General features: G+C 60.8%; 1 protein-coding gene across 4 annotated transcripts; it reads left to right on the top strand.

The window, feature by feature from the left end:
* On the top strand, positions 1-27,869 carry CARD10 (caspase recruitment domain family member 10). Of its 4 annotated transcripts, none has more exons than XM_084876765.1 (21): positions 1-15; positions 443-694; positions 1,640-1,777; positions 3,294-3,619; positions 8,203-8,412; positions 9,266-9,421; positions 10,047-10,172; positions 11,263-11,454; positions 12,819-12,953; positions 13,649-13,764; positions 15,247-15,275; positions 15,595-15,718; positions 19,798-19,957; positions 20,297-20,408; positions 20,856-21,099; positions 21,606-21,675; positions 23,239-23,341; positions 25,800-25,958; positions 26,052-26,167; positions 26,542-26,657; positions 26,837-27,869. In XM_084876765.1, the coding sequence occupies exons 2-21, from the start codon at positions 460-462 to the stop codon at positions 27,072-27,074; spliced, it is 3,105 nt and encodes a 1,034-aa protein (XP_084732891.1). In that variant the 5' UTR covers positions 1-15; positions 443-459; the 3' UTR covers positions 27,075-27,869. The 4 variants fall into 4 exon arrangements, with proteins under 4 accessions (XP_084732891.1, XP_084732890.1, XP_084732888.1 ...); XM_084876764.1 differs by lacking the exon at positions 1-15 and adding an exon at positions 57-287 and having other exon boundaries at positions 25,806-25,958; XM_084876762.1 differs by lacking the exon at positions 1-15 and adding an exon at positions 58-287.

Here is a 27,869-nt window from a genome sequence, read left to right as displayed (position 1 = left end):
CGGCGGGCCGGGCAGGTGTGGGCGGCGGACCCGCTGGCCGGCGGAGCGGGAAACAGGAAGCCGGGGGAGGCGCCGGACGGAGGCCGGGCTGCGGGGCAGCGGACTCGGCCGCCGGGCGGCGATGGGGGGCGGCCCGGGCAGCCCGGGCGGCGGCGGCGGGGCCGGGGCCGGAGCGGGCGGGGCCGGGGGCGCCGGGGACGCCGCTCCTCTGCTCCGGCGGAGCCGCCGCCCGAGCGCAGAGCCCGGAGCGCGGGGAGCGGGCGGCGGCGGCGGCGGCGGCGTGCGGGGTGAGCGGGGCCGCGGGCCGGGCGGCGGGGCGGCGGGGCGCGGAGCGGGGACTGGGGCGCCGGGGCTGGGGACTGGGGCGCCGCCCTGGATCAGATCCAGGCCCCCTCTCCCCCCGCCCCGGGCGCCCCGCTGATCCCGGCCCCGCTGCCCGCAGACCCCGAGGACGCGGCCATGCCGGGCGGCGCCGAGGCGGGGGAGGCCGAGGAGGAGGCCGGGGCCGGCTCGGGGTCCGAGGCGGAGGAGGACGCCCTGTGGGAGCGGATCGAGGGCGTCCGGCACCGGCTGACGCGCGCCCTGAACCCGGCCAAGCTCACGCCGTACCTGCGCCAGTGCCGGGTCATCGACGAGCAGGACGAGGAGGAGGTGCTGAGCACCTACCGCTTCCCGTGCCGCGCCAACCGCACGGGTGAGCGGGGGTCCGGGGTCCGGGGTCGGGACCCCTGGGGCCGGGTGGGCGGCGCCCGGAGCCCGCAGCCCGCAGCCCGCAGCCCGCAGCCCGGAGCCGGAGGCCAGCAGCCCGGAGCCCGCAGCCCGCAGCCCGGAGCCCGCAGCCCGAGGCCCGGAGCCCGGAGCCCGGAGCCCGAGGCCATCAGCTCCGGCCCTCGGGCCCGAGCTGCACACCCGCGGAGCGATGGCCGGTGCCCACCCTCCCGCCGCCTCCCAGACCACTGTCACTGCCGTGACCCAGGGGCCCGCGGCGCCCACAGCGGCGTCGGGGTTTGTCGGCCTCGGGGTTTCCTCCCACGTCCTGGGCCCACATTAAAGGGGGGGTGGATGTGGTCGCCAGGGCGGCCGGGCACCTCCGGGTCACAGCCGGTGCCTTGGCATCTTCCCGCGCCCCTTGATTTCCTCCATTCTCCGTGCCCCCCCACCCCCACCCCCCGTGACCACACACTCCCTTTTCCTCCGAGTGCTCAGGACCCAGCTCAGCTTACTGAGGATATGAGGGTGCCCTCCCGGCCTCCGAACCAGGCTGGCAAAGGGCTGCGGGTCTAATGGACTTGTAGGAATTGGCAATAGAGGGGGCTTTTGTGGATAGAGGGGGCTTGGGGGGGTGTCATTGAAAAGGCAGGCAGCATTTGGGGGGCCTGTGTGTTGGGGAGGGGGCAGAGGGCAGGCGGGAGGGGAGCACTGTGGAAGCTCAGGTGCTTTGGGGGCTGTTGGTGGGGCTCCTGGCTCTCCTGGCTGTGGCAGGCAAGGGGATCTCCCCGTGATGAGTTGAGACAGGCCCTGTGTGTATCCACGTCTCAAAAATGCGGGGAATGTGGGCCCTGTAACCCTGAGGGGGGACTGGCTGGGCGCCGTGGGAAGCCCTCTCCTTGAACCCTGGGGCCCTCCTGCCGCTTCCCAGGGCGCCTCATGGACATCCTGCGCTGCCGCGGGAAGCGGGGCTACGAGGCCTTCCTGGAGGCCCTGGAGTTCTACTACCCCGAGCACTTCACGCTGCTCACCGGCCAGGAGCCCGCCCAGCGCTGCTCCATGATCCTGGGTGAGTGGGTCCCGCACCCTCGCAGGGGTCCCTGGCCTGGTCCCTGTCAGCGAGGCCCTCCCGTGAACCCTGTTGAACAGATCGGGAGACTGAGGCACAGAGAGACGGAAGAGGTTTGCTGGAGCAGGCTGAGTGTGGGGCTGGGATTCTAATCCCCTTAGTCAAGAGTTCAGAACGCAGGCCCCTAAAATTGATTGCAGGCATGTATGTGTCAGACATCCATGGGTGTGCAGTTTCTTATGCCAGAAGTTCCAACAGTCCAGGTGACTTTGGAATTAAAAGGAAAGACCTCTGCTGCTAACACTCCGAGAGTCTCCCCTTTCTTTGCATTCACACACACACACACACACACACACACGGATCATCCTATACGTGCTGCTCTGATTTGGCTTTTTCTCAGAACAGTTGATTTTCGTGTTTCCCCCCACATCACTGGTTTTAAGTGACTGCATAGATGCTTGCCACAAGCCACTTACCTGGCCCCCTGTTGACGGACACCTAGGCTGTTTCCAGTTTTACAAACAATGCTGGGACAGCCTTCCATTGTGCATGCTTGTGGAAGAGCGTATCTCAGGAGGAGGGGCCTGAGAAGTGAAGTTTCTCAATGTGTGTGTATTTTCAATGTGAAATCAAGGTACATGCCAGCAGCAGTGAGTGGGTATCCATTCTGCTGTGCCCTCATGCATCCTGGGAATGTAAAAACGTTTTTGCCAGTTTGATACGTCAAAAATAATGTCATTGTTTTAAGTTTGTACTTCATTTGGAGAGATAATTCATAGGTTATGAATTAGTAAACCTTGGGCAAAGGACATGACCTTTCTGTGCCTCAGTTTCTCTGTCTTCAGGGTAGGGTCACTAATAGTACCTTTCTTAAGTGTTGTCATGAGGATTAAGTAAATTAACATATGTATCTAGCCCAGAGAATAAAGTTAAATGTTAGTGGCTATTATTATCATAGCTGGTGAGGTAGGGCCTGTTTATTGGCCACTTTTGTTTTGGGACTTACCTACTGTTAGTTTTTACCCTTATTTTTATTTGTTTGTTTCCCTTTTTTTTTATTGATTTGTAAAAGCTCTTTATATATCGTGGCTCTGAATTCTTATATTTTCCTTTTGCTCTGTTGCTTGTTTTTATTTTTTTTTAACTTTGTTACATCTTTCATCATTCTGAAAGTTTAACATTTGTATATGGATTTGTCTCTCTTTTCTTTTATAGCTTCTGATTTTGTCTTATTTAGGAAGGCCTTCCTTACCCCTAAATTATGAAAACATAGGGTGTCCCCCAAAGTGTATATACACTTTGAATAATTATAAAGGCGGTGTTTGTTAAAATACACTTCATTTTCCAAATTGAGCTATCAGCTATTAAAGTGTGTATACTTTTTTTTTTTTGAGACACCCTGCATAGTACAGAGTTTTCTTCTAGTGTTTTTGTGGTTTGGGTTTTTCTGGGCCATTTGCTATCCCTGTGGGTTTTATTCGCCTCACGTGGCTTTTCCCCCCACCGTGTCCCGCAGACGAGGAGGGCCCCGAGGGCCTGACCCAGTTCCTGATGACGGAGGTGCGGCGGCTGCGGGAGGCTCGGAAGAGCCAGCTGCAGCGGGAGCAGCAGCTGCAGGCTCGAGGCCGGCTGCTGGAGGAGGAGCGGGCAGGCCTGGAGCAGCGGCTGCGGGAGCAGCAGCAGGCGCAGGAGCGCTGCCAGCGGCTGCGGGAGGACTGGGAGGTGGGCAGCCTGGAGCTGCTGCGGCTCAAGGATGAGAACTACATGATCGCCATGCGCCTGGCCCAGCTCAGCGAGGAGAAGAACTCCGCGGTCCTGCGCAGCCGGGACTTGCAGCTGGCGGTAGGCCCGGGGGTGGACAGGGGCGATCTTTATTAAAACGGATGGTGATGTGGTAGCCAGCTCGTGTCCCAGAGCCACTATCGGCCAGCTATTGGACTGTGGGCAAGTCCTTCCACGACCCCGGGCCTCAGTTTCCTCATCTGTAATATGGGGGTGTCGATGGCACTGATTTCATTGAGTTATGGCTGTGGTTCTCAGCTGGGGACAGTGTTGCCCCCCAGAAACAATGGCCACATCAGGAGACCTTTTTCGTCATTACAGCGAGGTGTGTTCTATTGGCCTGTAGTGGGCAGAGGCCGGTGTTGCTGATAAACATCCTACAGAGCACAGGACAGCCCCCCAAACCAAGAATGACTTAACCCAAAACGTCAGCGAGTGCTGAGGTGGAGAAAACTTGGGTTCCCAGGGTGTATCCGTTTAAGATATATGTTCAGTGCCTGCACAGAGTTAGTGCTCAAACCCTGTATTGTCATTAGTCAGTTCTATATTATTATTATTATTATTATTATTATTATTATTATTTGCTTCTGAGTGCCATGCTGGTTACACGCATCATGTCACACGTACCCATGGAGGTGCCATGCACTGGGTTCTCATCTTGAAACCCAGACACGGGGCTTGGATTGGGAAGGGACTTGCTCATCACAGAGCTGGGAATGGAACCTGGATGGGAACCAGGTCTGCCTGGCACCAGCGCTGGCCTTGCCCCGTGGTGCCGTTCTGCCCGGTCTTGCCCAGGTGAAGGCTCACCGGGCCCTCTTCAGCGGTGAGCGAGGCCCCGCCCCTCACAGGTGGCGACACCCAGCCTCGATTCTTGGCTTCCTATTGGCTCTCAGCACGGGGATGCAGCTGGAATGTTACTGCCTCAGGGGATTGTTTCAGGGATTTTATTCTTAATTCTTACCTGAGGGTATTTTTTCTTATTGACTTTTTTTTTTCTTTCTTTTCCCAGAGAGAGTGGAAGAGAGGGCGGGAGGGGAGAGAGAAGGAAAGAGAGGGAAGAAAAACAGAGAAACATCGGTGTGAGAGAGACACATCGATTGGTTGCCTCTCACATGCTCCCCGACCAGGGCTGGGGATCCAACCTGCAAGCCGGGCATGTGCCCCTGGCTGGGAATCAAACCTGAGACCCTTCAGTGTGTGAGCGGATGCTCTGACCTTCTAGCAACGCGGGCCAGGGCTGTTTAACGGATTTAACGGTGCCAGCGGCACACAGTAGGCTCTCCAGCAATACCGTGCGAGGCTGCCTGGGGTGGGGGGGATGCTGACCCTGGGGTTGGAAGACCCATGAGCCTCTGCTAAGGCTGCGGCATTGCAGGAGGTGACAGGTGCCTGTTGGAAGCTCTGTGGGTGCACTGCAGAGCGGGGGCCTGTGGCTGTGCACACCAGCATGTTGAGGTTCGGGGAAATGAGTCCTGATTGGGGGTGCTGAGGCCACAGGTTGAAGGGCCTAGACTGCCAGGCCCGATCGGGGGGGTGGGAGGCAGATGCGTGGAGTGGGGTGACCAGGAGGCTGTTCTCTGCCTGCTTGGTGTTTGGCATGAGGTAGGGCTGTCTGAGGCCCAGAGACTGGCTGCAGAGTGAGCGAAGGGTGGCCTGGGCGAGGCTTTCCTCTCTGTGCCTCAGTTTCCTCACCGTGCTGGAGGCGGGAGGTCACAGAGAAGGTCCTCGCTGCTTGCTGTGCACTGACTGGCATCTCTATTGGGACAAGGTGGCGGCACTGTTACTGTCCCCGTTTACGGAGGAGGAAACGGAGACACAGAAAGATTGATTAGAGCACTCTCCCAGGGTCCCACGGTGGAGAATTTCTGACCTTGCTCTTGGCACTGCTAGGGTAGGGTGGGTGGGTGTCAGAACTGGGTTCCCCATCTTCATCCGTGCCTGCCCTTTCCGACGTGGACATGAGACCTGCTGTGAGTGTCCTTGGGAGAAGGGTTTGAGGACAGTGTGAGAGCCACGGGCCCACGGAGTTGGGAGTGGCTGTGGCTAGAATGGCTTGGAGCATCATTTGTGCACCAAGAGGTTGCTGGTTTGATTCTCGGTCAGGGCACATACCAAGGTGGAGGGTCTGATGTTTTTCTCTCCCATTGATGTTTCTCTCTCTCTCAAAAATCAGGTGAGGATTAAAAAAAAAAAAAAAGGCATTAGAGGTGCCTCTGGATCTGCAGACTAGCTGTAGGTGCGCATAGTAGGACCACGTAGGGGTGAGAGAATCTGACACTAGGCAGAGAATGGCTGCTTTTTCCCAGTTTAGGGGGTAGAAGGTGAGGGGTGAAATTAAACTAATGGGTAAGTCCTTCTTTAAATGTAGCTACTGTAAATTTGCCTAAATTTTGGGGGCTTTTCTTGGCCACAAAAATTAACCAGGGCATTGCAGGTGGAAATGAGTAGAGCGGCTGATGGTTCTGTCTTTGGCAGTTTGGGTCTCCTCTCCCCGCGGACAGGTGTGTGGCGGCTGCCACTTAATGCTGGGCTTTACGAGGTGCAAATTTAATGAGCCGCCGTTTCCCAGCCACATAAACTGAAGGAGCCCACACTGTAATTTCGTGCTGAGTGAGTGTGTACCCAGGGATTAAATGCATCCGCGTTTCCTGGCGTTCTGCAGAGACTGCCAGGAGCCCTGCCCGCTGAGCTCACGGCCGGAGCTTGCCGGCCAAGGGTCAGGCGGGCGGCCTCGCTGTGCGGCTGCGGTTTGCCGGGGAGGGTGTGACCGAGCTTGCCCTTGTTGCTAGCTGTCTTCCTCCGACGTTTACAAAGCATGTTTTGTGAGGGAAAGGAATGTGAGAATCATGAATTTCTTCCCGAGCCTCCTGCGGAGGAGGAGAAACGCCCGACCCAGCCTTCAGACCCGTGTGTGTGTGTGTGTGTGTGTGTGTGTGTGTGTGTGAGAGAGAGTATGAGTGTGTGTGTGTGTCAGTGTGAGAGTGTGTGTGTGTGAGTGTGTGTGTGTGAGTGTGTGTGAGTGAGTGTGTGTGAGTGTGTCAGTGTGAGAGTGTGTGTGTGTCTGTGTGTCTGTGTGTGTGTGAGTGTGTGAGTGTGTGTGTCTGTGTCTGTGTGTCTGTGTGTCTATGTGTGTGTGAGTGTGTGTGTGTGTGTGTGTGAGTGTGAGTGTGAGTGAATGTGTGTGAGTGTGTGTGAGTGTGAGTGTGTGTGTGTGTGTGTGTGAGTGTGAGTGAGTGTGTGTGAGTGTGTGTGTGTGTGTGTGTGAGTGAGTGTGTGTCAGTGTGTGTGTCAGTGTGAGAGTGTGAGTGTGTGTGTGTGTGTGAGTGTGTGTCAGTGTGAGAGTGTGAGTGTGTGAGAGTGTGTGTGTGTGTGAGTGTGTGTGTGTGTGTGAGAGTGTGTGTCAGTGTGAGAGTGTGAGTGTGTGAGTGTGTGTGTGTGTGAGTGTGTGTGTGTGTGTGTGAGTGTGTGTGTGTGTGTGAGTGAGTGAATGTGTGTGAGTGTGTGTGAGTGTGTGTGTGTGTGTGTGTGAGTGTGTGTGTGTGTGTGTGAGTGTGTGTGTGTGAGTGAGTGTGTGTGAGTGTGTGTGAGTGTGTGTGTGTGTGTGTGTGTGGCCGTGCTCGGCTCTGGGAAGTGAGGGGCTGCCAGTCATTTCCCGAGAGAAGCCAGGGCATTCCTAGGGCACCAGACATGGGCACCAGAGGTCATTGTGCCTTTTTTCAACAATGACTTTGTTTTGTGGCCTGCCACCGCTGCTCCTCTTGCCACTGCCCAGCAGCCTCTGACCCCCATGGATTTGGAAAATACCTCTGGCTGAGGGCGGTGATCATCCAGCAAACCGATCGTGCCTATGCTGTCAGCCAGCCGGCCCCCCGCCCAGCCGCCCAGCCACCCCCTGGCCAGCTCCGGCTGCACACACACAATGTGGCGGCAGGTTGGGGTTTTTTTTTAAGGCGGTGCACACAGCCACCGTCACACCCCTGGCCGCTCTGCAGCCAGCCTCTGACCGTTTAAAGGTCTCGGCCCTCCTTCTGTCTTGTTTGATTCTTGCAATGACTTTGGGAGGCAGGTTATGCATGGAACGGGGGTGGGGATGGGCTGGGGGAGGAATGAACAGGCCCATTTCACTGATGAAGAAACTGAGGCCCAGAGGAGATAAGTGACTTGCTCAGGAGGACAGAGGGCAGAAGTAGTACAACTGAAACCTGGACCCCAGGCTTGGGGTTCTTGTTGAGGATGAACTAACAGTCCGATCTGCTGGAGGGGGACCTGGGAACCCTCAAAACCATCCTCTTCCTCCTCTCCCCTGGGAGATGAGGAAACTGAGGCACAAAGAGAGCCCATGACTTGCCAAAGACCACACTGAGTTGGAGGCGGAGCTGGGCCTAGACCCTGGTCCCCTGTTCTCGGTGTAGCACCTCGGCCAAAAGTCCTCGAAGCAGAGGCCCCTGGGAGGGCGGCTTGGCCCTGCCTCCCCCCCCTTCCTTTCTCATCGTGTTTGCCCGCTGGTCCCTCCTTCACAGACAAGTCCGGGAGGACTCCTGCTCAGGCCCGTCTGGGGATCTGGGAGGCACCAGGAATGAGGGGCGGGCCTTCTCCCCCGGGCTGCCCCCTCCCCGGGCTGACCCTGTGCCGCTCCCCAGGTGGACCAGCTGCAGCTGAAGGTGAGCCGGCTGGAGGAAGAGTGTGCCCTGCTCCGCAGGACCAGGGGGCCACCCCCCGGGGCCGAGGAGAAGGAGAAGGAGAGGGAGAAGGAGAAGGAGCCGGACGGGGTGGACCTGGTCTCTGAGCTGCGAGCAGAGAACCAGCGGCTGACAGCATCCCTGAAGGAGCTGCAGGAGGGTCGGCAGCAGGTTCGAAGGTGGCCACGGGGAGGAGGGTGTGTGTGTGTGTGTGAGAGAGAGAGAGAGAATGAGGAGTCTGCACCGTGGATGAGATCGGGTGGACCCTGGCTGGTCTCTTGTCTTGGCTGAGCCTTCTGCTCCCTCTGGCCTGTAGGCTGTGGTCTGTGGGTGGCCACTGCGCACCTGATTTTGTGTGTGAGCATGTTTGGGGCAGGGGGGGGGGTCCCCAGCTTTTATTATTTGTAGAAGAGTCTGGAAAGTTGAGACCCCTGAGGTCGGGGCGGCCCAGGGCTTGCTGGGGGTCGGTGGCAGGACAGTGGCAGGTCAGTGGCCGGGTGGGCTGGCCACCTGGCCGTGGCTCCACACAGGAAGTGGGGGTGGGAGCCAGGGTTCCTGTGTACTTCATAGGGCTGTGGGTGCCGGGCTGGGGTGTGGGGTTAGGGGTGGATCTTGGGCCCATGGTCTACCTGCTGGGGACAGGCTCAGCCCCTCAAAGACCCCGTGTGAGAGGGGCAGGAGCAGGCCTTGGAGATTGCCGCCTCTCTGCTGCCCTGGCAGCTGGCGGGGGCCGGAGCAGGACAAAGCGTGCCGAGTTCTCGTTTGGGAACGCGATCCTGGCGGAACTTGTTCAAGCATGCCTCACGCCCTCAGCTCATCTGCACCCCAGATGTCCCCTGGAGGGCGGGCAGGGCTGGCGGACCACGCCCACTCCGTATTTGGGAAACCGAGGTCCAGCGAGGTCAAGACCCTTGGCCCGGGTGGCAGAGCTAATGGGGTGGGGCTGAGGGCTGAGGGCTGTGGGTCCCCTTCCCCTGACACCCCTAGGCCAGAGGCTGAGGCAGCCCTGACCTCCGACCCCCAGGAGGCAAGCCGGCCGGGGGCCCCGGGCTCGGAGCGCATCCTCTTGGACATCCTGGAGCATGACTGGCGGGAGGCGCAGGACAGCAGACAGGAGCTGTGCCAGAAGCTGCACACGGTGCAGGGGGAGCTGCAGTGGGCCGAGGAGCTCCGGGACAAGGTACCATCCCCCGTGCACCCCCCCTGCCCTGCCCCCGCCCTCCTTCTCACGCAGCTGGGGAGGCTCCTGGAGAGGAGAGGGTGGTGGGCATCACCCGTTCACCGGCGCCCACCTTCCCTGCAGGCGTGCCAGGCCCTGTGCTAGGAACTGCATCCATCTATTCATCCATTCATTCATTCATTCATTCATTCTCAAGTATTTATTGTGACACATTAGGGAACAAAACAAACGTCTCTGTCCCCGTGGAGGGCAAACTAGCAGGGGAGATACACCGTCTGCCACACACACCCTCTAAATCAATCCCTTCATGTAGAGGAGGGTGGTGAGGGCTGTGGGAGAAGCAGAGCAGGGCCAGGGAGCAGATTGCCGATCGGACGGGAGGCCCAGGTTGGTCGGGAGGGCGTCATCGTTGGTGGTGGTCGTCCCATTTTACAGATTGGGCAGCTGAGGCCCAGGGAGGGGAAGTCAGGCCCGGCTGGGGAGATGGGACGGGCGCTTGTGTTGGGGGCTCAGGCCTCTCTCTGTGGACCTGCCGGGCACCTGCTGGTTGGTTCTCCTTGGTCACCAGCCTTGTGGTGTGACCCTGGCGTGCTCCCCCGTGCCGCCCCCCCCTGGCCGCCCGCAGTACCTGCAGGAGATGGAGGACCTGCGGCTGAAGCACCGCACGCTGCAGAAGGACTGCGACCTGTACAAGCACCGCATGGCCACCGTGCTGGCTCAGCTGGAGGAGATCGAGAAGGAGCGGGACCAGGTGAGCCCGCGCAGCGTGCCAGGCCCTGGCCCGGGCGACGGGCGGACGAGGAGGAGCGGACGGAGCTAGAATGGTGGAAGAGAGACTTCCACGGGGCACTGACTGGCTAGAGGGGCATGGGGGCCGGGAGGACACAGACGTGGGACCCTGAGCACTCTAGCTATGCCAGCCTTGCCCCTGGGCACACCTGCTCCCCTGAGCTCCTGGCACAGTTAGGGAGTGGGTCCTGGCACTCTTGACTTTGAATTGCTATTCTCTCCGAGTCAAAAACAAGACCTACGCAGGGGAGCTGCTTGCAAGTATTTGCTGATGAAGAAATTCTCAGAAGTTCTGGCTCCCAAGCCCCGGGCGCCACGGCCCTCTCCAGCTGAGGCTGCGGGGGGTGGGGGGTGGGGGGCGCAGAGGGCCCAGGCCAGCGTCGCTGGCCCCCAGGCCTGTGTGAGCTCCCACGCCTGGGGAGGGCAGGAGGTGCTGTCCTCGGACCGAGTTTGAATCCCGCTGGAGGAGGTGAAGTCGGCACGCTAGAATGGGCCTCGGGGTCCCCGGGCGGGCTTGGCGAGGAGGCGGGTTCAGGCTTCATCCGGACACTCTGGTTCTGTGGAAGATCCACACTCAAGGGGCTAAAGAGCCCTTGGGTAACTGGGCCTCTGTGTCCAGCTCCCTCTGGGGCAGTGGGGCAGTGGCAGGTCCGGGCACGGACCCAGCTCTCAGGGACCCTGGGCTTCTGAGGGGGGAAAGTGCTTTGGACACAGTGGGACGGGTTTGAACCCAGGCTCCTCCGCTAGGCGGGGATGCTGTGGGTTCAGCTGGCCACACACAGTAGGTCTCCCGGTTTTAAGTTGTTCTTGGGAAATAGCCAGAGCCCGGACTCGGCCTGGGTTTGAATCCCAGCCCTGCTCCTGCAGCCCTGGTTTCCTTATTGACAAGACGATAGTAACCAGGCGGTCTCCCGGGGAGGGTGAGCGTGCCGATTAAATGAGCTGATACTAAGCCCGGGCCGGCGCACAGGAAGTGCTATTCCGGCCGCCACCCCCCTCCGCGGGGTCGGAGGCCAGGCCGGCGCGTCAGTGTGGCGTCTCCGCCCTCCCAGGCCATCCAGAGCCGCGACCACATCCAGCTGCAGTACTCGCAGAGCCTCATCGAGAAGGACCAGTACCGCAAGCAGGTGCGGAGCCTGGAGGCCGAGCGGGACGAGCTGCTGACCACGCTCACCGGCCTGGAGGGCACCAAGGCCCTGCTGGAGGCGCAGCTGCAGCGGGCCCAGGGCGGGCCCTGCCTCAAGGTGACGGGCAGGAGGGGTTCAGGGTCCTGGTTGGCATGCGGGGGGGCCCTGGCAGGAGCTTTGGGCCAGGGGTGGGAATGGATGGGAGACCCCGGTGGAGGGCAGGAACATGGGGGAACTGGCAGGAGCCCTCAGCTGGGCGTGGGACTTGCAGGACTGACGGGAGCCTGCAGCGGTGGTGGGGTCACGTGGGACCCCCTGGGAGCGCTCAGCTGGGCCGGAGAAGATGCAGGTTCCGGGAGGGAATGTGTGGGTCCTGGCTGGAGCCCTCACCTTGCATCAAGAACATGTTGGCTTGGAGGGAGCTCTTGGCCAGGAGAGAGGATATGCCGGTCTGGTGGGGGACCCCAGCTAGGGTGGGTGTGGGTTGGTGCATAGGGAAGGGGACAGAGGCAGGTGGCATGTGGGTCTCTGAGGGTGTAGGGCACCAAGGCTAGTTTGAAGCCTGTCTTTACAAACACTGGGAGAAGCCCCGTGGCCTGAGGGCCTGTGAGCACCTTGGGATGCAAAACATGGGCCCTGAAAGCCCCGCGGAGACCAGCTAGTCCAGCACCCTCCTTGCCCAGAGAGGGTCAGGGGCTTGCCCAAGGTCACTCCGCCAGCCAGGACTGGAGCTGTGTCCACAGACGCCTTGAAAAACAGTTCCTAGTGCTTGGCCATCTGCCAGGAGCTCTGCCTCTTCTTATCTTGATTTTACTTGGAGATAATCGACAGGCCAGGTGTCTGATACCCGGAGGACGGGAACAAAGGAAGTGTGAGTCTGTGACTTCTCACTTCTTAACCCTCAGTGGTGTTTTGCTCTTGGGTAACGGCAAAGCCTTTACTGTGCCCTCGAGGCCCTGCAGGTGGGCCCTTCCCTCCCTCCAGCCTGGTCCACTAGGCTCCTGCAGGTGTCACAGCCCTGACTCAGGGCCTTTGCACCTACTGTTCTGTCTGCCTAGACCAGCGGTCAGCAAACTGCGGCTCGCGAGCCACACGCGGCTCTTTGGCCCCTTGAGTGTGGCTCTTCCACAAAACACCATGGTCTGGGCGAGTCTATGTTGAAGAAGTGGCGTTAGAAGTTTAAGTTTAAAAAATGTGGCTCTCCAAAGAAATTTCAATCGTTGTACTGTTGATATTTGGCTCTGTTGACTAATGAGCTTGCCGACCACTGGCCTAGACCATCCTCCCCAATTCTGTTTTGCGCCTACTTATCTGAGTGCTCAGGGGAAAGCACATGGCGTAGGGCTACTTCCTTCACCTGTCTGCTTGTTTACAGCGTGTGTCCTCCGGGCGGAGTGCTCCCTGAGGGCAGGCGTTCACAAAATGACGGTGGCTGGCCCCGGTCCAGCACTGCTGACCTCATCCCGCCCCTTCCCCTCCAGGCCTGCACCTCCTCCCATTCCCTGTGCTCCAACCTCAGCAGCACCTGGAGCCTGAGCGAGTTCCCCTCCCCGCTGGGAGGCCCCGAGGCCGGCGGGGAGGCCTCTGTCCTGGGGGGCTCCGAGCCCCACATCACGGTAAGACGCCTGCCCACCTGAGTGTGGGGAGGACACTGATGGTATTCACGTAATTACTGACATGGAGAGGGCCCTCCAGTTTGCTGACTAAGCCCTTGCTCGGTCCCAGAGGCACTCAGGGGGCCCCTCCCTCTCTTCAGCCTGGCTCTCTGGGTCTCAGCCTTTGGCTTCCTGGCAGGTGTCAGCCCTGTCTCAGGGCCTTTGCACATGCTGTGGAGGTGTTTCACACAGGAGGAAATTGAGACCCACAGAGGCAAGCACCTTATGAGGCTTATCCAGAGCCAGCTCCGCTGCTGGGCCTGTACCAGGAGACCTGGGGGCCACTCACACTGTAATATATTTTTTTTTAATGTATTTTATTGATTTTTTACAGAGAGGAAGAGAGAGGGATTGAGAGTTAGAGACATCGATGAGAGAGAATCATCGATCAGCTGCCTCTTGCACATCCCCTACAGGGGATGTGCCTGCAACCAAGGAACATGCCCTTGACCGGAATCGAACCTGGGACCTTTCAGTCCGCAGGCCGACGCTCTATCCACGGAGCCAAACCGGTTTCGGCCTCACACTATGATCTTGTAGAGCTCACTCCTCCGCTCCGGGCCCCAGTTCCCACCTGTGGAATGTGCACACACCTGGGCCCGCTGAGCTGTGGGGAGTGCAGTGGGGGTGACCCAGGCCCTGCCGTGACATTGCAGGAGGAGGCCACAGACAACGAGAAAGAGATCAACCGGCTGTCCATCCTGCCCTTCCCTCCCAGCGCAGGCTCCATCCTCCGCCGGCAGCGTGAGGAGGACCCTGCACCTGCTAAGAGGTAAACAGGCCCAACCAGTGAGGCTCGGTGGATAGAGCGTCGGCCTGCAGACCGAAGGGTCCCGGGTTCGATTCCAGTCAAGGGCACCAACCTCGGCTGCAGGCTGGATTCCCAGCCTGGGAGGCAACCAATCGATGTGAAAAAACAAAACAAAAAGTAAACAGGCTGGAAAGAGAGCGGCAGAGGCCCAGCCACCTCCCAGAATCCCTCAGGCCAGAGTCAGCACTTGGCGGTCACCTCCCTAACTGCCTTTCAATGGCTAGAGTGCTGGCCCTGAGAGCATAGGCGCGACTGAGGTCAGAGGTTAAGACCAGGCCAAAGGGCAGAACAGGCTAAGCCCCAACCCAACTCTCTGGCAGCTGAGTCACTAGGGACTGAACCGCAGAGTTGCTCAATCCCGGGGAAGCCTGATGGTTTGGGCCAGGACTTGGGAAACCATCTGGTCCGGCCCTGCCAAGGCATTAGGGGCGAGTTAATTAAATGTTTGACCCAGTATAGCAGGCTAACTTTTTTTTTTTTTTTTTTTTTTTTTTTTAATATATTTTATTGATTTTTTACAGAGAGGAAGGGAGAGAGAGAGCTAGAGAGCTAGAAACGTCGATGAGAGAGAAACATTGACCAGCTGCCTCTTGCACACCCCCTACTGGGGATGTGCCCGCAACCAACGTACACGCCCTTGACCAGAATTGAACCCGGGACCTTTTAGTCCGCAGACCGACGCTCTATCCACTGAGCCAAACCAGCTTCGGCTAGCAGGCTAACTTTTAAGTGGGTAATGCTGTGTGGCCCTTGAAGGGTGTTATAAGTACCTGCCTGGCCCCGGGCAGGGAAAAGGGTCCCTCCCCTGGTTTAGGACGGGGGCTTGCAGAGACGCTTTCCAGGTGTCAGGGGCCTCAGGCTAGAAAGCTGGCCTCGGGCTTGGGTGTCAGCAGCCAGTGGGGCCCCAAAAAGGCAGCCGTGTCCCTGGTGGCGGGATGGAGGGTGGGGACGACCCGCCCTTCCGGGGGTAGGTCCCTGTCCCGGGCTCGGTCCGATGGGTGAATCCGCCAGGAATGGGTGTGATGGGTGTGTGGCGAGGGGCCATGATCTAGCGTACGCCGGTCATGGCCGGAGTTTGACATGCTTGAATCTAGTGTGAGAGGCAGCCCAGGAGCCACCAACGACAGACAGTGTAGGAAGTGAGGAGGAGACGGGGGTGAGAGGTCCGGGCAGGCTTCCTGGAGGGGGTGGCGTTAAAGAACGTGCAGGGGCATTCGAGGTGGAAGGCCGTGCGGCTGAGGCCAGGCTGTTGCCTTCTTGTCTCTGAGGGTTTAGGGGAGCTGGGTGGCATGAGTGCCGTGTGCCGGGGACTCCCAGCGGGTCTAGCTGGCACGCGCTGGGGGCTGCAGGACCTTCGGGTGGCACAGGGGCAGGAGGAGGGATGGGGCAGATGCCCGCTGACTCTCAGCTCCTGCCCCTTCCTCCCGCCCTCTCTCTGCCCAGGTCCTTCAGCAGCATGTCAGACATCACAGGTAAGGGCCCTCGAACCCTCCCTGGGGAGGGCTTACGGGGTGGGGGGAGCGGGGGAGCTTTTCAGCTGACCTGTGGCCTATGCTGCCCGCTCTGCCCCTGGCCCGGGACTCCCTCCCCGAGGCCCAGCTGGGCCCTGGACAGGCGGGAAGGCTCTGCCCTGGTCCTGGCTGTGCCGTGTGGGGTTCTGGTCCACCCTTCACCCGATTCCAGTGGGTCCAGGGTGTTCTTGGGGCCTCTAACCTGCCTCAGCCCCGGGCCTCTCTCTGGGCATCCCCGTTGTTCAGTCCAGCTCTCTTGAACCTCGCTCTTCCTCCCCAGGGAGTGTCACGCTTAAGCCCTGGTCCCCCGGCCTCTCCTCCTCCTCGTCCTCCGACAGCGTGTGGCCTCTGGGGAAGCCGGACGGTCTCCTGGCCAGAGGCTGCGGCCTGGATCTCCTCAACAGGTGCGGGAGCTGCCCGGGTGGGTGGGGGCGGGGCCCGCGCTCGGATCCCGGAGCGGGATGAGGTGGGAGGGAGGGAGCAGCCGCTAAGCCTTTGCTGTGTGCAACTGGTGGATTCAAACCCACCGCCACCGTGTATCCCCTGTGTTACCTTCCTCCGTTTCCTCAGGGGAGCGGTGAGGCATCTCCTCTGCATGTGGTGGTCTGAGGCTTAGGACTCATGTCCGCCAAGCGCCTGGCTTTGCCAGGCACATAGTAGGTGCTCAGTAAACGGCAGTTGTGCTGACACCGGCCCTCTGCCTGTCCTCCCAGCTCTGAGCTCCCCCACAACAAAGCTTCGGGCTGTGGGTGGGGCAGGCCACTCAGCAGCCAAGAAACACATTGGCTCAGAGTGTGCGGGAGGCAGTGAGCTCTGGTCATGAAGGGCCACCCCAGCCAGGCTTTTGAGCGGACCTCGGGAGGGGAGAGAGGGAGGCCCGGCTGAGAATGTGGCCTTTGAACTCGGCCATGGCGAGAGGGCAGGCAGGGAGGGCAGCTGGATGGCTGGAAGAGGGAGAGAGCAGAGGGTGCTTGGGATGGGCTTGGAGTTTGGCGTTGACGGGAGCACCTGGGGGTGGGGGTGGAGGTGGGGGTGGAGATGGGGATGGGGTGGGGGTGGGGATAGGGGTGGAGGTAGGGATGGGGGTGGGGGCAGGGGTGGGGTGGAGGTGGGGGTGGAGATGGGGCTGGGGTGGGGGTGGTGGGGGAGGCCAAGCCCCAGCAGGCTCTGAGTCAGGCTGGAAGAGTGTGGACTTTGGCTGGTGCGCGCCGGGAAGCCTGCGAGGGATTAGCGATTCCTGACTGCAGGCCGCCGCTGGCCGCCTCCTCCCGTCCCTGGAGGGAGGCGTTACTGTGATCATCCCCGTTTCCTTGGGAAGGAGCGGCGGCTCAGAGAGGTTACACGGCTCGCCCGAGGTCACACAGCTGGGGATGTCCTGGCCCACGTCCACGGTGACCTGATGGGACTCGGGCTTTGGAGAGGGCGTAGGCGGCGCTGAGGTCAGGGCGGGAAGGTGGGGGTGCTAGAAGCAGAGCACAGGTCACCAGGAAACCAACCGGGGCAGAGCAGGGCCGGGGCCGCCCGCTCCCTGGAAGCAGCTTGTCCAGGCCCGCGTCCAGAGCCCGGCCCGCCACACCCCCCCTCCGCCGCTGTGGGCCCGGCCTGACATTGTTCTCCCTGTGCAGGACGTGGTGAGGGAAGGGGCGGAGGCACCTCCCTTCCTGCCTGGCTTGGCCCTTCCTCCCTCAGCTCAGGCTGCACAAGGGGTCCTGGCTCTTGTCCAGGGGGCGCCGGGCCGTGGCAGAGGGGGCAGGAGCTGTGTGATCGGGGGCCACCGCTGATGCCCATGCTAAGGAGGAGGGGGATGAGGGGGAACAGGTTAGGATGGAGGTAGAGGTGGAGGACGGAGAGGGAAAGAGGCTGAGGGACAGGCGGAGAGGGAGGTGAGGGGCCGAGGCCTGTGTCCTGGGCTGTGCGGCGTGCAGTACGGCGGACGGTGTGTCAGCCAGCTGACATCTTGCTCTTCTGTGGAGTCGTGGGCCTGCCACTCCGTTTCCCAGGGCCTCCGTGTCCTGCTCTGTGAAATGGGGTCACCGTTGTGCCTGTCCCCTGAGGCCGTGGGGTTCCAGTATTCCTGTTGGCGTGGCTCCGAGTGATGGATGTGCCCGCTCTTCGCTCGTGTTGTGGTTGTTGCCTTGTTGCTTGATCCTCAGAGGGGCCTGCGAGGCCGTGTTTCTGGCCCTCATTCCGGTGAGCAAAGCCAGGCTCGGAGTCAGGACTTTGTCCCCAGGCATTGGGTGGTGGAGTCGGGGGTTCCTGGGTGCCGTCCTTCTGTCTAAGTCACGGTTTTTTTGGTTAATCTTCACCTGAGAGTATTTTTCCCATTGATTTTTATTTTATTTAATTAAAAAATATATATTTTATTGATTTTGTACAGAGGAAGGGAGAGAGATAGAGAGCTAGAAACATCGATGAGAGAGAGTCATCGATCAGCTGCCTCTTGCACACCCCCTACTGGGGATATTCCCGCAACCAAGGTACATGCCCTTGACTGGAATCGAACCCGGGTCCCTTCAGTCCCCAAGCCGACACTCTATCCACTGAGCCAAACTGGTCAAGGTTCGATTCCGGCCAAGGGCATGTACCTTGGTTGTGGGCACATCCCCGGTGGGGGGTGTGAGGAGGCAGCTGATCGATGTTTCTCTCTCATCAATGTTTCTAGCTCTCTATCCCTCTCCCTTCCTCTCTGTGAAAAATCAATAAAAATATTAAAAAAAGAAACAGAAAAAAAACCCCCAAAAAACAGAATTCTTCTTCCCCTGGGAACAGGCCTGCGGTGGGAGGCCCTGAGCCCCCCGGTTCCCCTCCCTGCCCTGTCGTGACATTCGTTGGACCCTCACGTGCAGAGTGGGAGGCAGGTGCCGCCGTGTCCTTGCCTGAGAACCAGGCAGCCAGCTCGCTCGCCCCGGGCTAGGGCGCACTGCATGCTGGGGTTTGGGCCTGGATGTGTTGCTCCGGCCGGAAGGCCATTGGGCAGCATAGTCGGCCCAGCATCCGGCCTGCCACGTCTGCACTGGCCGCTCCACGCCACCTCGGTGCAGCCAGGACGGTCCCAGCACCCGTGTCTGTCCCAGCCCCCGGGCCTGGCTCTCTGTTTGGACGGAGAGGACAGGAGTTGAGATGGGCTCTCAGGGCCGAGGTCCCCCTTCTGGGTGCTGATTGGGTTAAGGTCCTTGTGGCCTCCCTCGCCCAGGCTGGCAGCAGGGGGCAGTGTGGCTGGGCTGCAGCGGGAGGGTGGGTGGGGAGGTGGGTGGACGGCTGGGCTCTACCTGAGCCACCTCTTCGGCTGGGGCACACCCGCTGACCTTGCCTCCCCTCCCCAGCACCAGGGCCAGGGGCCATGGAGGAGACTCGGAGTCAGTGGTGTGTGAGCCTGGCCACGAGGCCTCATCCGTTCTTATCCGGGGACGGGCCGAGAGCCCTGCCTGGAGGGAGGGCTTAGGGACTCCGTCTCAGCCCGGAGAGGAAGGACAGGCTCCGCCCCCCGGAGGCCGCTGCAGCTTGCCTTCCTTGGGGGCTGACTCTCAGGGTGTTACGTTAGTCCGGAGCTTCACGTGGTGTCTGGCACATGGGAAGCACCTAGCGTGCATTGGCAGCTCTTATTACTGTTAATAATTCTCCCACAATCCTGTGTCCTGTCCTCCACACCTTTGCTCGTGGCCGCCCCCCAGCCTGGAACACCACCTCTGCCTGTTACTGAACTGCTTCTATTCTTTTTAAAAAAATATTTTTTAAAAAAATTGATTTTAGAGAGGAAAGGAGAGGGAGAAAGAGAGAGAGAGAGATAGAAACATCCATGATGAGAGAGAATCATTGATCGGTTGCCTCCTGCACGCCCCCTCCTGGGGATTGAGCCAGCAACCCAGGCATATGCCCTTGATTGGAATCAAACCCGGGACCCTTTAGTCCACAGGCCGACGCTCTATCCACTGAGCCACACCGGCCAGGGCTGAAGTGCTTCTATTCTTGGCCACAGGACAGCCAGTGGCGCCTTCCTCCGGGAAGCCACTCCCCTGTGCTCCCACTGCCCCGTGGCCCTCTCTGGTCTGCGTTGTGTTCTCGCCGTGACCTTCCTTCCTAGACTGCGAGCATAACAAGCTTTCGTTAGTCATCGCTGTGCACCAGGCTCGGGGCTGGGGCTGGGGCTGGCACCGAGCTGAGGGTGCTTTTCCCTGATGGGGGAAACAGCAGGCGGCGTGCAAGGTGTGACGGTTGTGCTTCTGCACCTCGCCGTTTGCTGGGGTCTGGCAGGGAGAGTTCGCTTTCGGCCTGAGCTCTGGGGGACGAGCAGAATCTGCCAGGCAGGGAAGAGGGCGAAGTGCCTTCCAGGCATTGGCACAGCAGGTGCAGTGGACCGGGGGTGAGGGTGGGTGGAGCGTGGGCATCATGGCATACGTGGGGAATTGCTGTGGTTTTCCAAGAACGCTGACCTGGAGCAAAAGGTTGACTGAACTCTAATTCCCATCCGCTTCTCTCTCCTCAGGTCTCTGGCCATACAAGTGTCTGGCCGGAGCCCCCCGGGGGGACCCGAACCCCAGGACAGGGGTCCCGATGGCCTGCCTTTCCTGGGGGACAGCTGGTCCGGGACGGTGGTGCGGAGGGTGCTCTCAGGGCCTGGGTCGGCCAGGGTGGAACCGAGAGAGGTGAGCCCTCACCCAGCTGTGGGCTGGGGGGGGGGGAGCTGTGCTTTAGGCAGGGCTGGATGCCTCTGACTGGAGGATCTAGGGATTGGCGAGAGAGGAGGCAGGCTCACTAGCCCGTATGAAATGAAACCTGATTGGGCAGGGGCTTGGGGGTGGGGCAGAATGACAGCCCGCCTGCTTTTAAATGTGGAAGGACCTGGCTGAACCTGCAGGGGGGGGAGGCCTGTGGAAGGTAGCAGAGCCGGACGGCCCTCAGGTGGAGGCGTCTGAGTTGGGAACATGGCTGGTCCCGCACTCATAGGGAGACTGACTGTTCTCCCTGTGCCCGGTTTGCTCCAGCCCCGGGCGGAGGCTGCGGGCCTGGAGGGGGCCGGCCTGGAGGGCGAGGCCCAGCGGAGGACCTTGACCTGGAACCAGGTGTCCACGCTGCCGTTCCTGATGGACTCTAAGGGTGAGCCTGGCCCGGGGGCGGGGGGAGTGGTGGCTGGGAACGACCCCGTCCTGCAGGGTCAGAGCTAAGGGCCCATGAGCAGGTTCATCCACTCCGGGGGGTGGCATACTGAGGCCTGAGCGGGAGCCGTCCCACCTCCTGACCTCGGCGGGGCCCTGCCTTCCCCATCGCTGCCTCATGCCGGCTGGCTGTCCTCGTGCCCTGCCTCTGCCCTCAGCAGGCAGCTGGCAGTGAAGGGAGGCCTGGACGGGAGTCTAGATGCCTGGGTTCGAGTCCTGGTCTGTCCCTCGCGGGCGTGGTGGCCTGGGGCCTGTCCTGCTCCCCTGGCCTCGGCTCTCGCGTTGAGAGGAGGAAAGGGGTCCTGGTAGCTTGGGCTTGGAGAGGGCCCCATGGATGCCTGACTTCTCCCTCCTCGTTCTCCCTCCGCCCCTGCCCGTCCGTGCCCAGCTGCCCAGTCCTTCCACGAGGCCCTGGAAGCCTGGGTGAAGGGGCTGGGCGCCGAGCCCTTCTACATGCGAGCCAACCTCACTCTGCCCGAGCGGGCGGACCCCCACGCCCTGTGCGTGAAGGCCCAGGAGATCCTGCGGCTGGTGGACCCCGTGCACAGGCGGCGGCAGGAGTGGTTCTGCGCGCGGGTCGACCCCCTCACGCTGCGGGACCTGGACCGGGGCACTGTGCCCAATTACCAGAGGTGCCCGGAGCCGGGGGCCGGGGGTGGGCCACTGGGAGCCGGGAGCCCGGGGGTGGGCCGCTGGGAGCCGGGGGCCGGGGGTGGGCCGCTGGGAGCCGGGAGCCTGGGGGTGAGCCCGCTGGGAGCCGGGGGCCGGGGGTGGGCCGCTGGGAGTCGGGGCCCGGGGGTGGGCCCGCTGGGAGCCGGGAGCCGGGGGTGGGGCCACTAGGAGCCGGGGGCCCGGGAGTGGGCCCGCTGGGAGCTGGGAGCCCGGGGGTGGGCCCGCTGGGAGCCGGGAGCCCGGGGGTGGGCCGCTGGGAGCCGGGGCCCGGGGGTGGGCCCGCTGGGAGCTGGGAGCCCGGGGGTGGGGCCCCTGGGAGCTGGGACTGGGGTGGGGCCTCTCTCTCCCTTTGCAGCCCCTCACTGTCCTCTGGAACAGGGTGGGGGCTGGAGGAGAGGCTGGGAGGGTTTCCCAGTGGCTATCCTGAATATGACAAGATTCCCCCCCCCCCCCCGCCCCTCCCCAGAGCCCAGCAGCTCCTGGAAGTTCAGGAGAAATGCCTGCCCTCCGGCCGGCCCCGCGGGCCCCGCAGCAATGTAAGCAGGGCCAGGGCGGCGCCGCTGGGTGAGGGCTGGGAGAGGGGTTTCGAAGGGAGAGGCCAGGCTCCATTCTCTGGCAGCCCCGGAGGAGGAGAGGGGGACGGGGGAGGAGAGGGGGACGCTCTTCACCTCACTCCCTCACCCCTCACCCCTCACCCCTCACCCCTCACCCCTCACCTCTCATCCATCACCCCTCACCCCTCACCCCTCACCCCTCACCCCTCACCCCTCACCCCTCACCCCTCACCCCTCACCTCTCATCCCTCACCCCTCACCCCTCACCCCTCACCCCTCACCCCTCACCCCTCATCCCTCACCCCTCACCCCTCACCCCTCATCCCTCACCCCTCACCCCTCACCCCTCACCCCTCACCCCTCACCCCTCATCCCTCACCCCTCACCCCTCACCCCTCACCTCTCATCCATCACCCCTCACCCCTCACCCCTCATCCCTCACCCCTCACCCCTCACCCCTCACCCCTCACCCCTCACCTCTCATCCATCACCCCTCACCCCTCACCCCTCACCCCTCATCCCTCACCCCTCACCCCTCACCCCTCACCCCTCACCCCTCACCCCTCACCCCTCACCTCTCATCCATCACCCCTCACCCCTCACCCCTCACCTCTCATCCATCACCCCTCACCCCTCACCTCTCATCCATCACCCCTCACCCCTCACCCCTCACCCCTCACCCCTCACCCCTCACCTCTCATCCATCACCCCTCACCCCTCACCCCTCACCCCTCACCCCTCACCCGTACTTGGTTGACATGTGTGTGCCAGCAAAGAGAACAGCAGGACTCAGTCTAGGGTAGTTGAGAGAGTAAATGAGGTGGAGTGTGCCTCCTGCTCACGAGTATGCCCGGCCCACGGTAAGCACTTGACAGAACAACAGTCACGTCCCCTTTTCCCGTCCCCGGATGAGGGCCGGGCTGGGTGGTTGGCCCCCTTACACCTGGGCAGAATGAGTTGCCATAGTAACGCAAGAGGCTATGGCACTAGAGAGGGGGCTGAGAGCGCAGGCTCTGGAGCCAGGCTGGCCGGGTTTGAATCCCAGCTCTGCCCCTTCATCAGCCATGCCGCCGTGGACACCCGCTGCCCCCCCCCGAGGCTCTGTCCTCCGCTGTAAAAGGAGGGGTCACGCTGCCTGCTTGGCCCCGGGGCGTAGAAGGCTTCAGTGGTCCATGCACATCCGTGGCCTACTTAGTATGAGTCACATTGTGGGCTTTTGATACCTGCCGGCTGTCGGTATAATAAATGCTGTTGCTGTTGGGTTCATTCATCTTCCTCCCCAAGGCCGCATTGCGAGTTCATTGGAGGAGACCCCAAAGTTCCTCTCTTGTGACATTTAGGTTCCTCTGGTCTCTGGGCCTCAGTTTGTCCATCTGTAAAACGGGGGCGGGCACACCTCACTTGTTGGGTCCTTGGCTGCCTGGCAGGGACAGGAGAAGAGCTGGTGGCGTGGGCCCCCTCCGCCTGGGGTTTCGTGTGCTCTCCCCTCTCCCCGAGGGGGACAGCGCAGAGTTCACAGGTGCCCCTCTCCCTCTGCCCGCCCAGCTGAAGAAGCGAGCGCTGGACCAGCTGCGGCTGGTGAAGCCCAAGCACGCGGGGGGGCCTGCCGGGGACTCCCCGGAGCAGCTGCTGCCGGAGCCCTGCTCAGGTGAGTGCTCCCTGTGCGCCAGGAGGCGCCCCTGCTGCCTTGGGCCTGGAGAGATGAGGCTCCCGTGGTGGAGGATGGGCCTCCGGTGGAGAGAGCCGGTGGGTGCAGGAGGCCATGTGTCCTCGTGGGTCCGTGGTCTGCGTGAGTGTGGGGCACGCATGAGCTCGGGCCTGTTCTCGTCTGGCAGAGCAGGCGTCGCTGTGCCATGAGGACCGCAGAACAGGTTCCTGGAGGCAATGGGTGAGGCTTAGGGCCAGGTCAGCGGGGCGGGGCGGGAGAGCCCACATGAGAGAATGGCAATTCTGAGGGGCCAGGAGCGGAGGATGGTGAGGGAAGACGTGCTGGAGCGGAGACGGTTTAAACCGGGTCCTTCCGGAGGGAGAGGGGTTGCTTCCAGGCGGAAGGCACGGCTGGTCCGGGCCCGGGTGGCTCCGTTGGTTGGGCGTCATCTGTGCACCAAAGGGTCATTGGTTTGATTCCTGGTCAGGGCACATGCCCAGGTTTCGGGTTTGGTCCTAGTTGGGGTGTGTACGGGAGCCATTGATCTGTGCTGCTCTCTCTTCCCCTTTCTCTAAGATAGGGGTGTCGAACTCAATCAGAGAAGGGGCCAAAATCTAAAATCCAGCCTAAATCGCGGGCCGAATGGTTTACTGAACAGTCATAAACTGACAATGTCATAAACTGACAGCGGAGTGCAGTGATGACAGCGCGGTGCGGGCCACATTGCAAGGCCTGGCGGGCTGGATTTGGCCCGCGGGCCTTGTGTTTGACACATGTGCTCTAAGAAATCAATAAAACACATTTTTTAAAAAAGGAGGCACAGCTTGTGCCAAGGCCCGGAGGCATGGCTGTGCCTGGTGTGTTTGGAGGACATCGGTATCAGTGCCAGAACTGTCATTCTTGGTCCATGGGACACAGGGGTCCCCCTCCCCTCTAAGCTCACTGCCTGGTGGGGATGGCGAGAGGCAGAGGCCTCTCAGCCACATAATCGCACTCATGGACGTAACTGCAAAGTGTGACACTGTAATGGGGGAGAATGGGATGCAGAGCGGGGCTCTGGCCTGCCCAGGGCACGGCCAGGCCCTGTGACCGGAGGCGGCTGAGGGCAGGCTGGGTCTGTGTAGGAGGAGTGGGATCTGTGATGGGGTGCAAGGCTTGCTGCCCCCAGGCTCTGGCCGTGCTGGGTACCCACAAGGAGGATGTGGGCTTTTCGGTTGGCACTCATTGAAAACATGAGAGTTATAAGATCTGACTTTCGTTTTAGAACCTCTCTCTGGCCTGGCCAGTGTGGCTCAGTGATTGAGCATTGACCTATGAACCAGGAGGTCATAGTTCGATTCCCAGTCAGGGTTGTGGGCTAGATCTCAGAAAGGGGCAGGCAGGAGGCAGCTGATCCATGATTCTCTTTCATCATTGATGTTTCTATCTCTCTCTCCTTCTCGCTTCCTCTTTGAAATTAATAAAAATATATTAAGCCCCGACCTGTTTGGCTCAGTGGATAGAGCGTCGTTGGCCTGTGGACTGAAGGGTCCCAGGTTCAATTCCGGTCAAGGGCATGGCATGTACCTTGGTTGCAGGCACATACTCAGTGGGGAGTGTACAGGAGGCAGCTGAGCGATGTTTCTTTCTCATCGATGTTTCTAACTCTCTCCCTTCCTCTCTCTAAAAAAATCAATAAAAAATATATTGCCGGGACCGGTTTGGCTCAATGGATAGAGCGTCGGCTTGGGGACTGAAGGGTCCCGGGTTCGATTCCGGTCAAGGGCATGTACCTTGGTTGTGGGCAGATCCCCAGTGGGGGGTGTGCAAGAGGCAGCTGATCGATGACTCTCTCTCATCGATGTTTCTAACTCTCTATCTCTCCCCCTTCCTCTCTGTGCAAAATCAATAAAATATATTTAAAAAAAAAATATATATATATATATATTTTTTAAAGTGCATTTATTTCCTTGGTGAGAATTTCAAAAGTTAACATATTATTCCAAACTCAGATAGTACTCAGAAAGATAGTGCTTAAATGTAGGAATGACACAGTTATTAAAAAGAAGCAAACCTCTGCATCATCTTAAAATTTATATAAAAGATATATATATATATATATATATATATATATATATATATATATATATATTTTTTTTTTTTTAAACACTTTCTGACTGCTGAGAGGACAATGGCCTTTAGGGGGCGAGAGTGAGGCAGAGATTAGGGAGGAATCTACTGCAGCAGTCCCAGGGAGGACTGGGCAGCGTGTGTGTGTGTGTGTGTGTGTGTGTGTGTGTGTGTGTGTGTGTGTGTGTAGCAGCGGGAGTGGGGGCGGGGGAGGGGGAGAAGGTGGGGAGTAGCCGCAGGACTTAAGAAGGGAAAAAGTTAGATGGGGGCATGAGAAGAAGTGATGGGGTTTCGAATATTGAGGGCACTGCCTGCACCCTCATCTCTCCTGCCCCCGCCCCCGCCCCAGATCCAGAGTGGAGCCTCAAACCCTACAGCGCGGTGCGGCCGCTGCTGGTGCCCTCCCTGCGGCCTGTGGTGCTCTTGCCTGAGTGCCTGGCACCTCGGCTCATCCGCAACCTGCTCGACCTGCCCAACTCCCGGCTGGACTTCCAAGTGTGCCCGGCAGGTGAGCCTTGGTACCCGGAGAGGGAGGGCAGGCTGGCACTCGAGGGCAGCCAGGCCCACCGGCCCTCCGTTCTGGCTTCTTCCCGCCCTCCAGAAAGCCTGTCTGGGGAGGAACAGTGCGCCCCCTCCGCTCCCGGAGCCCCCAAGGCCCGGCCTGCCACCCCTGGGCTGGGCAGCAGGATCCGTGCCATCCAGGAGTCTGTCGGGAAGGTAGGTGCCGAGGTGGGGCTGCTCTGGGCAGTCCCTCCCATTCCGGGGGCCTGCCCTCACCTAGGAATGGCTGGTCCATCTCGCCGGTCTGCTCCTTGTCCTCAAACTCTCCCCGTCCTGGGAGCTGGCCGGGACAGTGCGGGTGGGGGTGGAGGTAGCTTGATCCTATAGATGTGGAGGCTGAGGTCCAGAGAGGCAGAGTGACATGTTCCCAGGTCTCCCGCCTCTCCCCCTCCTTGTTTCCTCACTGCCAAGGTCCGTCCGGATGGGGAGGCAGGACCCTGAGGGGCAGTGCTATGGAGCCCGGTGTGGGGGGTGTGGGCAGGGACATGGGTGTCTCCGGGCCGGAGTGAAATGTAACCTTGACCCCCGAGAAGAAGCACTGCCTGCTGGAGCTGGGCACACGGGGCGTGCGGGAGCTGGTCCAGAATGAGATCTACCCCATCGTCATCCACGTGGAGGTGACCGAGAAGAACGTCCGGGAGGTCAGGTGAGGCCGGGCCTGAACCTCCTCTCCGGGGGCATCCGTCTCCGTCTGGCTCTTCGCCGTCCTCCTTCGCCATCTGTCTCTTCGTCGTCCTCCATCCGTTTGTCCTTTCTCTCTCACTCCCTGTCATCTCCGTGCCCTTCTCTGCCCACTGCCCACCGCCCGCTCTCCTCTCTCGGCAGGGGCCTGCTGGGCCGGCCGGGCTGGCGGGACTCGGAGCTGCTCCGGCAGTGCCGCAGCGCGGAGCAGGTGCTCTGGGGGCTGCCCTGCTCCTGGGTGCAGGTGCCCGCCCACGCCTGGGCCCACTCGGAGGAGCTGGCCAAGGTCGTCCGCGGGCGCATCCTGCAGGAGCAGGCCCGCCTCGTGTGGGTGGAGCAAGGCAGCAGCCGGGGCAGCAGCAGCAGCAGCAGCGAGGCCTGAGGGCCCCTTCCGAGGCCTGCGACGTGCTCCCGCGCTCAGATGCCCCCAGGAGGCCCTGGTGTCTGTGGCGGAGCTGGGTCCTCCCTGTCCGGAGCCGTCCAAGCCCCTTGGGCTCAGCTCTGGGCTGACACTGAGTGACCCTGCTGGAGCCGAGCCGGAGTCAGAGCCAGAGACAGAGCTCCCACCCTCCGGCCTGTACCTGCTGCTCTGGGCCTTCCCGTGAGCCCTCAGGTCTCCGTGTCCCCGCGCGTGGGTCTGTGTCCCTCCGTCACTGCCCGCGGGGAGCATCGTGGTTCTCACTCCTGTGTACTGTTCCATCCGCCCGCGGCCTCACGGGCAGGCTGCTGTCTGTGCCTGTCCGGGCGCTCGAGGTCTCCCAGGCTCTCGGCCTGCCCTGCTCACAGGGGGGCCGTGCCCGAGCCCCGCTTCGTGACTCCCACCCGAAAGCTCGCATCTCTGTGGATAGCTCCCCACGTGGGCGTGGTGGCTGCCCTGGTCCTCCGTCGCCTGTGCGGTGTCTCAGGTCGCACACGTGTCCGTGGTTCTCTCCTGTGTAAATGTCCTGTCCCCCACCCCCTTGACACTTGGGCACTTAACACGGGTGTGTTCCCGATGAGCACACCCTGGACCATGTTCTCAGCACCTCCCCCTGCCCGGCTGCCTCCGGAGGGACGGGGGGAGGGGCCGGCTGCTCCGGCACCAGAATGTATGTATGGCTCGTTTTCATGGGCCCCTTTCACTCAGAAGCTGCACATTACGGAACATTAAACAGTTTGTCATAGAAGGTGGTGGCCT

This window comes from Pipistrellus hanaki (genome assembly GCF_964339955.1).
Source record: "Pipistrellus hanaki genome assembly, chromosome: 3".
Lineage (NCBI taxonomy): Eukaryota > Metazoa > Chordata > Mammalia > Chiroptera > Vespertilionidae > Pipistrellus > Pipistrellus hanaki.
This window is presented reverse-complemented; position numbering and strand designations above follow the sequence as displayed.

What these genes read in the sequence shown, in the direction of transcription:
- CARD10 (XM_084876762.1), top strand. Translation starts at nt 122, where the DNA reads ATGGGGGGCGGCCCGGGCAGCCCGGGCGGCGGCGGCGGGGCCGGGGCC. An exon ending in CGGCGGCGGCGGCGTGCGGG is followed by an intron (nt 288 to 442) that starts GTGAGCGGGGCC and finishes CGCTGCCCGCAG; the next exon opens with ACCCCGAGGACGCGGCCATG. An exon ending in GCGCTGCTCCATGATCCTGG is followed by an intron (nt 1,778 to 3,293) that starts GTGAGTGGGTCC and finishes CGTGTCCCGCAG; the next exon opens with ACGAGGAGGGCCCCGAGGGC.